Source organism: Amaranthus tricolor, chromosome 3 (genome assembly GCF_026212465.1).
Source record: "Amaranthus tricolor cultivar Red isolate AtriRed21 chromosome 3, ASM2621246v1, whole genome shotgun sequence".
In the NCBI taxonomy this organism is placed as follows: domain Eukaryota; kingdom Viridiplantae; phylum Streptophyta; class Magnoliopsida; order Caryophyllales; family Amaranthaceae; genus Amaranthus; species Amaranthus tricolor.
In genome coordinates, this window is record NC_080049.1 from 29,414,311 (window position 1) to 29,427,485 (window position 13,175).

Genomic DNA, 13,175 nt, shown 5'->3' on the forward strand with positions numbered 1-13,175 from the left:
ATACTTTTTGTTTTTTGTGGTTTATTTTTCATGAACTAAGTTTTCACAATAACCGGGGTACACAATGCAAAATTTCATACAATATACGTAATGTATACAACTGTTCAAAGTAAAATGTCATATAACTATAATGTAAAATTTATTTCTAAAAACTTTAATTTGTAGTTTATACAAATATGTTAAAAAATTAAAAAAAAATCGATCGCACGGGCACTATTTAGTATTTATACTATAGGAGTATCAGATTTTGAGACTTAATTAGAGAAAATAGTGTATAATAATATACCCTTAATTTCAATCATTATTGTACCTTAAACTTGTGATTGAAATGATTGAAATTATTCATATGAGTATATGACATCATAACTTGTTAATATGAGCAAATAGATGGTTGATCCATAATTGTTTGTAATTCTCGAGGTGGTCCATGGTGGTGGTGTTGGGTGCAACGAGAATAATATCAAAGTTATTGAAGATCAAGGTAGCTAGTTCAAACATCACTATATGCTGCTGCATGCATGTTGATTGTTAGTGAATTTCAGGAGCTCCGTTACTATCACCAACTCTAAAATATATATGGGACCCTTAGCTTCTTCTAGTCTTGAATTTGTGGGCTTTAAGAAGAAATAACCCCAAATTCAAAAATTAAAATTAGACTAATATTCATCTATCATCATATCCAATGTATTTTCGCCCATAGAAAAAACTATGAACAGAATCGTTTAGGAAGGGAAGGAAGACGACAACTCATACTCATAAAAAAGAATGCGGCCAAAGAGTCTCTCATACCCATAAAACTGGACTAATATTATAATATAGATTTCTAATAACTATATATAGCTTCATATAATGTAATTATTTGCACTTTGACTTATGTTATCTCCTAAAATCATTTTTGTCCAAGACTATTAGCAGTATGCTAGAATAAGTATATGAAGTTACTTGTTTTGGGCTATCTCAACTCATGAAAAAGCCCTAAAGAAACTTGGAAATTTGAAAAAAATAAGACATTTGAATAACTTTTTCCCAAAATAAGCTCCGTGAAAACTTAATTTTCAAAATAAGCGTCCATACATCCAAACCTAGGTTTGGTAAAAGTCGTTGTTACTAACAATGAAAGACAAAAAAAATAATAATAATAAAACCCATAAGTCGCTGTTAGTAACAGCGACTTTAAGGTTAACTGGTCAACCCCTTTATCTCGTAAGTTGGAATGAGGAAGTAACTGAGAACTGAAAACTTAAAACTCATTAAGTCGCTGTTACTAACAGCGACTTAAAAAAAAAAATTTTTTTTAAGTCGCGACTTACTCCAATACTAGGTTTGAATGTACGGACGCTTATTTTGGAAATTAAGTTTTCACGAAATCTATTTTTGGAATTAAATTGTTAAAACATCTTATTTTATTCAAATTTCCAAGAAACTTTACCTTATTTCCATTCAAGAAACCTAATAAATAGGAGTACAAAGTACTCTAAATAAGTCAAGACAGCCCAACGAGACAAACGTTCAATACTTAAAGACAAGTTCAACGTTTTGTGAATCCCATGACTGCCACCTCATCATTGAAAATCCAAGAAACCTATCAATACTATTCCTTATAAATACATTACAGCTAATCTCACGAGAGACTGTCTCTTTAAAAGACGTATCTCAAGTCCAACCCATTAAGAATTAATACTTACTTACCGTATTCTTAATGCGTACTTACATTATCCTTAATGCTTACTTACCGTATCCTTAACGCCTACTTTCAACATCTCAAATGCCTTACTTACATCTACTACAACAAAATATACAGTTTTTCTACACTTATTTTTATACAATAAAAAGCGTTGAAATAAACACAGAGCTTTTAAGCGGTTATTTTTCAACGCTCCTTAATGTGGATAAAATGTGAACGCTAAGCGTCTAAAACCAATTATTCAATGTCAAAAAAAGCGAAAAAGCGGGATACCAAACCCTAGAATTTATATATGCAGCTTCACTGCTCTAGTTTCCAGACAGCGGTTCACAATAAGATACAATTACAATTGAACTCGTCTTTTTAATTCATTCAGGATTTCCCTTCTAGTTTCAACGACCCAAAATTAACATTCTCCAATTGAGCAGCTGCTCGGGCTGCAGCTGAAGCACGTTCCGCTGAGGTGATTGCTGCTCTAGCTTTCTCTAAGATATTGGAAGAACGTATTCCTGCCTCCTTTCTATCGTCATTTATAGAGCTTTCAGTAGAGCTGTTCCGGTTTGATGCTCTAGCCCCATGTGAACTCAATGTTGGCTGGGATTGTTGAAGATTTTGCAGACTCGGTTTGGTTGTTGAATTCGGAGGCATAACCGATTGTGCATCATTGGATGATGGAGAGGCTGTATCCCGTAAGTGCTGGGTGGGAGGCCCGGAAAGCAAAGAATTCTCAAGTATTGACCTCGGACCATTCTATGAACAATTGTTAAATTAGTTCCAGGAAAAAATTAGACTTACTTGGCATCTCAAAAGGCCAAACACACAGATGCAAGAATTTCTAAAAATAAAAACAAAAGATTATAGCAATACTGAAACTCAAGGTTAAGGTGAAGTCCCAACAAAATCAGTGCAGTTTAGTTGTTTTCAATTGATTTTCATTCACTTTGGCACATAACTTTTATTCTCAAATTTCACTAATTCACTTTTATTAAGAATATAGTTCCATTTAGTTCCATGAACTTCAACTGTTAGTAGTGCTATCCAATTAACTTAGGCCATGGTCCAGGATTTGGATTTTGGATACACGACAATTGCATCACCCTGTCATCGCATCACTATGATCATTACAGCAATTGTAATTGAAGCAACATTTTTGCAATATGATCCCTAGTGCTATCCAATCCTAACAGAAATATAATGCTCCCCTCTTCCGTAAGTCATGGGTCCTTGCATTGGTCTTCACTTCATGAGACATATCTCAGGAATAATCAATAAACATAAGAAATATTCAATCTATCTTAGAGCTACTCATTTTCAATAATTTAGACTTATTGACTTGACCTGATATCATTCATGAACACTGGAAACAATGAGCTCATGCTTATTTGACTGGTGACTGGTGACTGGTGACTGGTGGTTCTCTAAAGGTATCCTTTGAATGTTCTAAAGCATTTCTAAGGCAAAAAAACTAACAAGGATGCCTTGGGTGTGTGCCAATGGCTAGAGTGAAAATCTCCTACATATAAAGTTGCGTCGAAGGACAGCTTTTAGAATTGAGGAAATCACCTGGGGATAAAAACAGGTCAGAAGACAATGTAATGTCAAACTAAGAGATCTTAAAAGACAGTTGTTTTAAGAGAGCATATTGCAGACTAAGATGTTTGGTCAAAAGCTCGCCAACTAGAAGATTATATATTGAGTGTGGAAAAGATGCATGAGTTGTTAGAAGGAAGAAGCTTGAGCTTTAAACATGCACTCATACTTCAAACTTTACAGTTCTCTGCTTACCTCAAACGGCAAAAACAGACAAATGAAGATAAAAGTAGAGGCAACTCTTCGACCGTAAGTTAGAAAGGGTAAGTTAATCAAACAAATAAAACGTAAGGGGGTTAAGATTTGACACGCAAGTCCCAACCTTTGGTTCAAAAACTATACTATTAACCACTAAGCCACTTCTTTTAATTGTAAATTTTAGACAATCTTTTGATTTTATAATTACATAACGACCCAAAAGAATTTGGGGGGTCTTATATATCTGAATTCTGATCAAATGAAAGACTTCTGTATCTTTCAGCTTGATCATTTATATCTGAAAAAATAAAAGACATGTCCCCCTGAATGGATTATAAAGAAAAAGGACTTGAAAAAAAGTGTCCAGTGGGTTGGAGGGGTCAGCATCTTGGTTATATAATCCCTTTAAATGAAGAAGTTGAGAATGACCCATTTTGTTTCATGTAAAGTCGAAAATTATTAGCAGATAGTATGAACTATTTTTTTGGTACCAACATTTCCAAATTATGTACCAGCAAAAGATGATCTCTAAAAGGAGAAAGGTAATCATATCGTAGTCGGCTGCAATTTAGAAGAAATTTAGAGCTGCATTATGGTAATATCTCACTTTTCCGATATGGTGGGGACTTAAAAGTTAGTTGACTTTAAAATGATGAACATTGGACAATGGAGGAAGATGATGAAGGCTAGCTTTCCACCCTTTCGAAAATGACATTCAATCGAGACCATGAGATGTTCTTGAGCTGACCTAAATCGTTGTTTTTATTAAACTTTTACAATGCATGTAGTATCAGTTCACCAAATTTGGAAAACTTTACTACTCGAACGACATGATAGGATGTGGCCTAGTTTTGACACTATGAGGTCCCTCTCCCAATGACCAACCCTTACTTTTCATATTAAGAGAAAGAAAAATTCCATGAGTTACCAAAATTGACACTGGCACGTCATGTTCTCTGAGTGCATTCAACTCTTCCTTCTAGCTAATCAGTTTTGTCATAATATATTCAAGGATGTATTTTAAAATTTGATTGATCCAAAACCGAAGTCCATGTTTTTCTTTTAGATGCTGGGCTTTCTCACAAAACTATAACGGAAGAGCCAATAGATAAAACGCTTTATGCTTGACACAATTGAAATGCAGAAGAAATGAAAAAAGAAGGCATACCAGTAGATCATCATGTTTCTTGTAGAATTCTACTTCAGTTTCGGAAGGATCCCAGTTGACATTATATTCCTTTGCAATTTCCTTTAATAGCTTCAGTTTTAGTTGTCCAGATGGAGCACTAACTGAGAGTTTCTCAATTATCTGCAAGTGTAAACTAAAAGAATAAATTGGTGAAACATATAAGTTCTAGAACAGAGACACTAAACTGCTGGCACATGCACAACATCAAACATTAAAGGAAAATACAACTCTTAACTGTACGGTTAACACTAGTATCAGGTCGGAGCTCGGAGACAGCTGAAATAAACTCCTTTCCATATTTTGCAGCAAACAAGTTTTTAACTTGCAGGAGGTCAGGTATATCAGAGCACCTTGAAGCAGCAAATATTATGCTCGTTATAGCCTCCTGCAACTCCGAAGGACAATTCCTACCACCCACATATAACAAATATAAGCACTAAATACTACAGTACAAAAGAGCACCTCACAGGTGCTAAATGGAAAGTGTTATTCCAAAATAAATCTATCTTTGTATAAATCACAAAAAAATAAGACAGCTAAAAGAGCTAGAAGCAGGTAGGATATAGAGAAAAGAAGCATTTTCTCAAGAGATCAAGGAAATTGTCTCAAATGAAGAAGTGTCAAACAAATACAAAGGAGATGCAAGACTTGACCAAAGTACCTTCAAGTACAATTCAAGTACACGTGTGAAAAAATCAAAGGGAGCCTTAAGTTTCTCATTGAAATCAAATTAATTAAATTCCTCCCAATGCTCATTTTATGGCTAAAATCAGTTACAAAGAGGAGCGTTTTAACTCTCTTGGTCACTTCAAGAGTCGTTGGAAATGGACTTAATGATATGCAAGTTGATCATGTTGTTAATGAAGCTAATAAAGTGGGAGGTTACTGGAAACTAATGGGAGAAATTAAAAGCAAGATTTCAAGGCCTCCATAAATACCAAAGTGACATTACTTAAGCTGTCTGATTCAGCATTCTAGGAATAAATGTTTAGCTTTTTATGTGTAATAAGAGCTGGTTAAGTTCATATTTAAGTTAGCTTTTTACTTTAATTAAGTAAGAAGTTAAGATGATGTAAAGTCCAACATGCATGGATAATTATAGGTATATAAGTTCATGAGTTGTAACTTGGAACGTATGACCTTGGAGTTAGTGAGCTTTAACTAAAAGTCTTAAATTAGAGAGTTGTATCAGATGAAAGGTCATAGAGTTAACCTTGCCTAATTTTATTATATGTAGAAATGAATGAACCTATTTTAAGGTATGCTTTAATTGATATACTAACTTGATTCTTTCCTAGTAAAACAAGCAAATTTTTTGTAACTCAACCTTTTCTAAAGATGTTCTTTGGGATGTTTAGATTTTTATTTAAAGGTTTTGAATTTAAAGACTAAAAACAAGGTCATATCATATCACATCACATACGCCCCGTTGTAAAGGTTTTTACAACAAACAAAGCGATATTCCTGCGTCATAAAGTTGTAAAAAAATTCGTTTTGGGTCATATCTAGGTATATCTTACGATACACCGATATTTAGTCTTTACAATAACTACATCCTCTCGTTACCGCATCACCGTTCTATTACCGCGTTACCGCATTTTACACCATGGTATACCAAAAGTGCTTAAAGATCCCATTGTTACTACTTACTAGGTGAGTCCGAACAAACACTGGTTTCTTGCTTATGAACAATCTAATTTTCATCCTTTTATTTTGAGCTCTTTCAAGCTAGATCCTTTTCCTTCTCCATTTTTCATAAGGTGGATGACTACTTGGATACTTCAACAAACATTCACTTATCAAACTAGTGACCATCATTCAAATGCAATCTCAAAGTCATCACAATAGATAGTAAATGTAGTTTCTGCCTTATGGATTCGCAATCAATATCTTGAAAAGTTAAGTGGTTTATCAAATGAGGTTAAGTTTTTAAAATGTTTCATGGTGCGTGGTGTTTGTTGAAAACATTGTTTTAGTGGAAAAAACTAGAGGTTGGGTCATTCATAAATTAAACATGATGCGAGCATCAAGAGTTGAAATCAAGTCGAATAAGACACAATATACGCAGTGTCATTTTAGCATGGATGATTATAGTAACTCGCAATTCACAATGTTGGAAAGTTGGATACAAAGGACCTCCTTTCAAATGAGTGTTTCAAGTAACATGGCTTGCTTTTTCACAAATGAAGATATTGATCACAATGTAAAGCACAGTGCAGGTGGCTCAGATGGTGGTCGACCAAAAATATTACGCAACTGTGCAATCAAGGTTTGCCGGCATTGGCAGTTGCGCCATTATATCATTACTATTATATGGTTAAAATGTTAATTTTATAAAAAAATCATTATAGGAAAATGAGACAGCTAGAAGGGCATTCTAAGATTAATGAAAGAATATAATTTGATAGATAAAATCTAATCAAGACATAAAGAAAGGGTCTTAGAGTACATATTGAGAGAAACGAGAGAATTATTTACATTGGTTTGGAGTTTTACAAAGAAAATTGAAAATGCATCATATAGAAAAGTGGAATGTTGAAACTTTTAGGGGCTTAGAAAGAGAATAGGTTGGCTTAAGATGATGTGGATAATATGAGTAAAGAATGACATGAAGAATTGGAATCTACAGGATTCTATGTCCCCAAACACAACACGTGGTTGACGGCGTCGTGTAAAAAGACACGACATAACATGGATACAGGACATTGTCAAACCCGACCTTTGTGCAAGCAGATACGATTACTTTGTTTCTTTATATTTTACCTTATGTTTTGATGCAAAACAATCATTAGAGTTTGCAAAGTACTCTCTTCGTTCCTTAAAGATGTTCCCACAAGGAATTTTCACCAGAATTAAGAAAAATAGAATTTTTTAAATGGTAAATATATTATTTTATTGAATAATAAATTTGAAGGAAAAAAGAGGACCATAAATGCTAAAAAATATTAAATGAAAGTTAGTGGAAAAATATGAGGACCACGACATTAGAAAATGTTTTTATAAAAATATTGGGAAATATGTGAGGACCATATGCAATATATAAATGTTAAAAAGTTAGTGAAAAATATATAAGGACCATAAGTATCATTAAAATATTAAAATGAAGATGAAAAGGGTTAATTTTATCCAAAATTTGTGATATAAATAGAAGATCATTAGTGAACAACAAATGGAACAACCCAAAATGGCAATTGAGAACAACTTTAAGAATAGAGAGAGTATAAATTTTGTTCTTCAAGTTTCAAAGTCACAAAACAAGAACCCAAAATAGAAAATTTTTATTTCAATTATTTATTTTTGAATATGGTTCATACTATGCTAAATTTTTTCAAAAAGAGGATAAATAAATTTTGTTATGTCCCTATTTGTGTTCGAATTTTTCACAATGTCCATGTATCTCAAACACCAAACTATGTGTTGAACACCGAAATTTGAAGCTGTGTCCGCAACATAGGCATGAGCATAGATAGGGAATAATTGGAAGATGAGAATATATAAGAAAAATCATTGCCACCGATTTATTGGTTCTAGATCAATATTAAATAAGGTCATATAAAGCTTTATAAGTCAAACTCTTCATTACCTCAAGTACTTGTGTCAAACCCTTGACTCCGACTCAAACATGGGTAAGACACTTGGATGTTTCAAGTTGTTTCATAATATAGGGATTTTTTTAAGAATAGCCAAGTTGAACACTTGAAATGTATCTAACCTGAATTGGATATATAAGTCCAAGGACATAGGAATAAAATACTCCATATTTGTTACTAAGGATCTCTCACAATTGATTTGAGTAGTCAATATGTTAGGATTAAGGTTTTGGCATTATTGTTGTTGAATAAATTGAATTACACTAAAGATGGATTATTCATTACATTAGAAAATTTTTTTTTCCTATAAGGTAGCCCCCTTGAAGTCTTTCATGAAATAATAACCCAAAAAATTCAATAAAGACATAACAAATTTTAACATACATAAACATGATGCTAATTAAAGCAAATGATAACATAAATTAATGCCAACCTCTTGAGAGGTCCAAAAATATCTTTCTGATCTACGATTGTATAACTTATCAATCAACATCATGCATAAAAGTAATGAAATGTCTTAGGTTATTACCTTTGGCTTTCAAGGATAGGCACTCGTGCAAGAACAAATTCACAAAATATCTCCAAAATCTCATATGCTTCCCAAATGTTTTGTTCTCGTATAATATGCTCAACCTTCGAAAAAAAACGGTTCATGACTCAGACTATGATATCTTATGTGATAAGTGCCTATTTAGGAAGAGGAGCATATTTGCAAGACATGAGCAATTACCCGGATTCTAGCTATGGGTTCTTGGCCACTCTGCAAAAATTGTGCGATTTCCTTGCGTGCTTGTTTCAGCTGGCCATCTCTCCTATTCTGCAGCAACTTGATTCGGGAGATCGCCAAAGTTAAGCACGTTTTGCTACAAAACCATCATCAACACAATTATTGATTGAGCAATAATTGTCCTTAATGAAGATGTACATATGGTTAAAGGAAGTGACATAATGTATGATACATACCAGTTACATCTTAAATCAAAGGACAGTCAAAAACACTTTCAAGATTAGAAATTACCTCAGCAAAAATTCAAACACTTCAGTGAATGATAAAATCCAACAAATCCAAAAATAAAAGTCTTCTAAAAATTGGAGCATTTATGTATAATAATGTGACATGCATGCATAAACACATGAAACAAGTAAAGCTTCAATCTGTACAGAATTCTGAATCCAGTTGTTTCCATAGAAAACAAGACATTTAAATAAAGTCGCTTTAGGACACCCTCTCTCCTCAGTCCTCTCTCTGACTAAGGATCCATCAGTCTACAAACCCACTACATATTTATCAAGACAAAATAAACAGTTTACTGAAAACAGAAGGCGGATAAGAGACCGTGAAGGACAAAAGAATCACAAACTTGATTTAATCCAGGCTCTAATCAAATTTGAATTTTATCGGCCATCCTTTGGATTTATGGCTTTTTCTCGGCCATGTTTTGGATGAAAACTTTACATTGTTGGCCGTTACAATAATTAAAAGCAAAGCAACCTACAATCAAAGAGCCAAGGGCAAGCTGTTAAGAATGAGCTTCCAGGGAAATAAGAATGAACATCTAAGTAACATGCCAATGAAAGCAATTTTATACAATCTCTAAAAACACAAAACATGAAAACTACAGTTTCAATGTCATCTATTTTCTAATATATTCATTTTTCCTATAACATATCTACATCTAAGTTTTGATAAATTTTGTATCTGTGTACAGAATATTCTTTTGAAACGAAATTATTGGGCGAAAAAGTAGTGTTTCAGGTCATGTATATGTAAAACAGCAGCCAAAGAAGTCAAAGATATTTTCTTTTCACTCCTCTGTATAGTCTCTGCACCCAGATCAAGTGATTATGAACAGACCAATTTTTCTGCCTGAATCCTAGCCACCTAGTAGCAGAATCAAGACAAGGTTTTCTATACTAGTACTCAAAGAACAGGTGTTAATTAGACTGAATTCGAAAACAATGTTCCTTAGATTATTGGAACAAATCCCATACATATGAAATTTGTCTTTTGTCATTAAGATGTCCTGTGATTACAAACCATCAATTTTATTTGATCTTGGGAAGAGTGATTCTATCCGGTACCTTTTGACTGATCTTCAGTTATTTTGGACCATTAAGTATATCATACACTTCATTCACAGGTGTCTCAATAGTATAAACAAAGTACCAGAATTTGGAGGGTTTGGCCCCAAAAATTTAGACTTTTAACATACACAGTACACCTCATGTCCTAATCAGCCCTTGAGAAATCTCAGTCTATAGAGGTGTTTGGTAAATGGCTTTTTGGTTGGCTTTTGGCTTTTCAACTAGCTGAATAGCCCGCTTTTATACTAAAATCAAAAGGCCAACTTGGTTGGCCTTTTTCATTGGGTTTTGGCTCGTTGGGTTAAACAAGCCAACTAAAAATACCAATAGCCAACAAATAATAGTCATTTGCCAAACACCTCCTATAGCTATATGCCACATCAGTTTCCCAAGCGCGGCTTAGCTCCACAACAATAAGTTCTTAATCCATGGGCCTTAATATTTTGCCTTTGTCACGTTTGGTACTCACAGCATAGCTGTCAAATTTTCCAAGACATGGGATCAGTAGTATGTAATGTTCATTATAAAGTAGTAAAGCCAAAGTATATTGCTCTACTTGGGAAAACTATGTTGGGCATAAGTGGTTCCCACCTAGATGGAGTTCTTATTGGTGATAGCAAATAGGTTATTTCGGATTAACCTTTGGTAGCAAACATAATCAACAATTTCAAAAAACTTAAGTGCACATGATTTGATGAGCGTTTTAATATAGTCTATTATGATTAAAATTAAAGAACTACTATAAATCTTTAGCCCCATGAAAAAAAGAGACATGTTGTAAATATTATTGATCTACAAGTAATTGGAAACTTGAGAAGCACATCCCAATTCAAACATTATTGAAAAAAGAAGATTATTCTATTTTAGTAGTTCAATAATAACTTCATTACTTAGTTGATAGCACAGTAGATATCAAGCGAAAACGATGAAATCAGTCTAGAAACGTTAGGGAATGTGTTGGCTGATGCAATCAATGGAGTAGAATAATAGAGCAAGTATTCAGAATGAAAAAACAGATGAACAAACTAACAACAAATTTACGAGGTTAACCAAATCTGGCTACGTCCTTAGTTAGAGCTAGTGTTTGATTCATGTGTTTAAAGGACAAGAGCTTAAAGCTCACAAATATGAAGGTATTACAAATTAGAATGGTAGAACAACTAATGTGAGTAGGGAAGAGAGAATAGAAAGAGAGGGATACAATACATAGAGAAAGTAAGGGGAAGCTCAAATGGGGGAATAAGGGACATTAGCTTGAGATGCAACACAAATATGTGCATGCAGAAACGTGGCAGCTGAGTAAAGGAATTACGAGGCATCAGCAGCTTTGCTCCACGTTCGAGCAGCAGGCTTTCAAACTTTCCAACTCCTGAATTCCAGGGTGCTCGTTCGAGCTTGCAAAGGCTAGCAGAAGGTCATTCTTCACGTGACAGATTTTGCTTCTTGCTCAAATCCCCAATTCACCTCAATACTCCAAGCAACAAAGACAAACCTTGAAAGCAACTCTCCATTGTGCCTTGAACTCCTTAACCAAGACAAACTCAGCTCAATGTCATCAAGCACCAAGCTTGAAACTCCAAGATACCTAAAACAAATCTAAGCTTAAATTGGCTAAGTGACAACTTGGGGAATCAAAACTTCTTTCCATGCTCCATGAAACCTGATGAGAGAGTCCAACACTTGGCTAAGCTAACTCAATACTTGGGTGAACAAAAGTCACCAATCACAACATCATACTAACAAAAATGAATTTCCTATTAGTAAACTCGTTGTTACTAATATATATACCAGATCCATGAATTTGCATCAGAGATTAGAATCACATAACAGCACACCTGATTTTCCTTAACTTGAAAGTTGAAACTAATGCCTCTAGGCTCTAACAAGGCTATTACCTATACAGGAGGTCAGGGCGTTTAATTATTGGTAGTAAATTTTCATCACTTCTCAATTCAAAGTCCAAATGCTACATTAATCAAGTACAATCATATGCAAACATTGATTTTACTTATAGCCATTATTGATAAAAAAAATTCGAATTGACAGCATACCCATCTTCACAACACCATATACTTGATCAAAATTAAGCTTAAACAAAAGAATACAAAATCAAGACTTTTTCTGAAACAAAAATCAATAATATTAGGCATCAACAATTTGCAAAACAAAAAAGTATTATTCGAGGTGAGGGAAATCTAGAGGGATAAAAAGGAAAGTAGTGAGCTAACCATCTGGTGCCGAGAACACCCCGATTGAAGAGCTGATTCAAGACTGACATCCAATCGATTTTATAGATATCGGATTTCCTCTTTCTGCTAATCGACAATCCAATCGAATTTCATTGAATCAGGTTAGGAAGCCCATTGCTACGTTGGAATTACTAGCTTCTGTAAATTTAGTACAAGTTTTTAATTTTGATTCGGGTAGGCTATCGAAACCCTACTGAGAGTAATTTGGGTACGCCCTCAATAACTATATTAAATCAAAATTCTCAATTTACTACAATTGATACTGTTTTCTCTAAACCATATGCGAAATCGGAGCCAAACAAAAAAGGATGAGTTATGTATATATGAATTGTAAGAATGGTGTTAATGGATGGTTGATTATCTAAGTTAAGATCGCTTGATGAAGAAAAAGCAAAGGTACTATTTTCTTTCGTTTTTTTTTAATTGCAATATAGTTGACTTAGGTACTATTTATCAATTAAATTGACTTTTATATTGTCGGTAATATATAAATTAAAATATAGTTATATGAAATTTTGTTTGAATCGTATTAATTTAAAGTTTATTAATTTTGAGTTTTTATAATTTTTTAATATATAATTAAAAGTATC

The 13,175-nt window shown here is 33.6% G+C and overlaps 1 protein-coding gene across 1 annotated transcript; it reads right to left on the bottom strand.

The window, feature by feature from the left end:
• Positions 1-1,562: 1,562 nt before the first annotated feature.
• LOC130807489 (uncharacterized) lies at positions 1,563-13,048 on the bottom strand. Its single transcript, XM_057672703.1, has 6 exons — positions 12,565-13,048; positions 8,982-9,114; positions 8,781-8,884; positions 4,897-5,068; positions 4,641-4,781; positions 1,563-2,434 (listed from the first exon to the last, which is right to left on the bottom strand). Exons 1-6 carry the CDS (start codon positions 12,612-12,614, stop codon positions 2,057-2,059), a joined length of 978 nt encoding a protein of 325 aa, XP_057528686.1. The 5' UTR covers positions 12,615-13,048; the 3' UTR covers positions 1,563-2,056.
• Positions 13,049-13,175: the final 127 nt, after the last annotated feature.

Coding starts and splice junctions, on each gene's coding strand:
- LOC130807489 (XM_057672703.1), bottom strand. CDS start 12,614: ATGTCAGTCTTGAATCAGCTCTTCAATCGGGGTGTTCTCGGCACCAGA. Junction 4,782..4,896: donor ATACTAGTGTTAACCGTACA/GTTAAGAGTTGT, acceptor TTACACTTGCAG/ATAATTGAGAAACTCTCAGT. Junction 2,435..4,640: donor AGAAACATGATGATCTACTG/GTATGCCTTCTT, acceptor AATTGTTCATAG/AATGGTCCGAGGTCAATACT.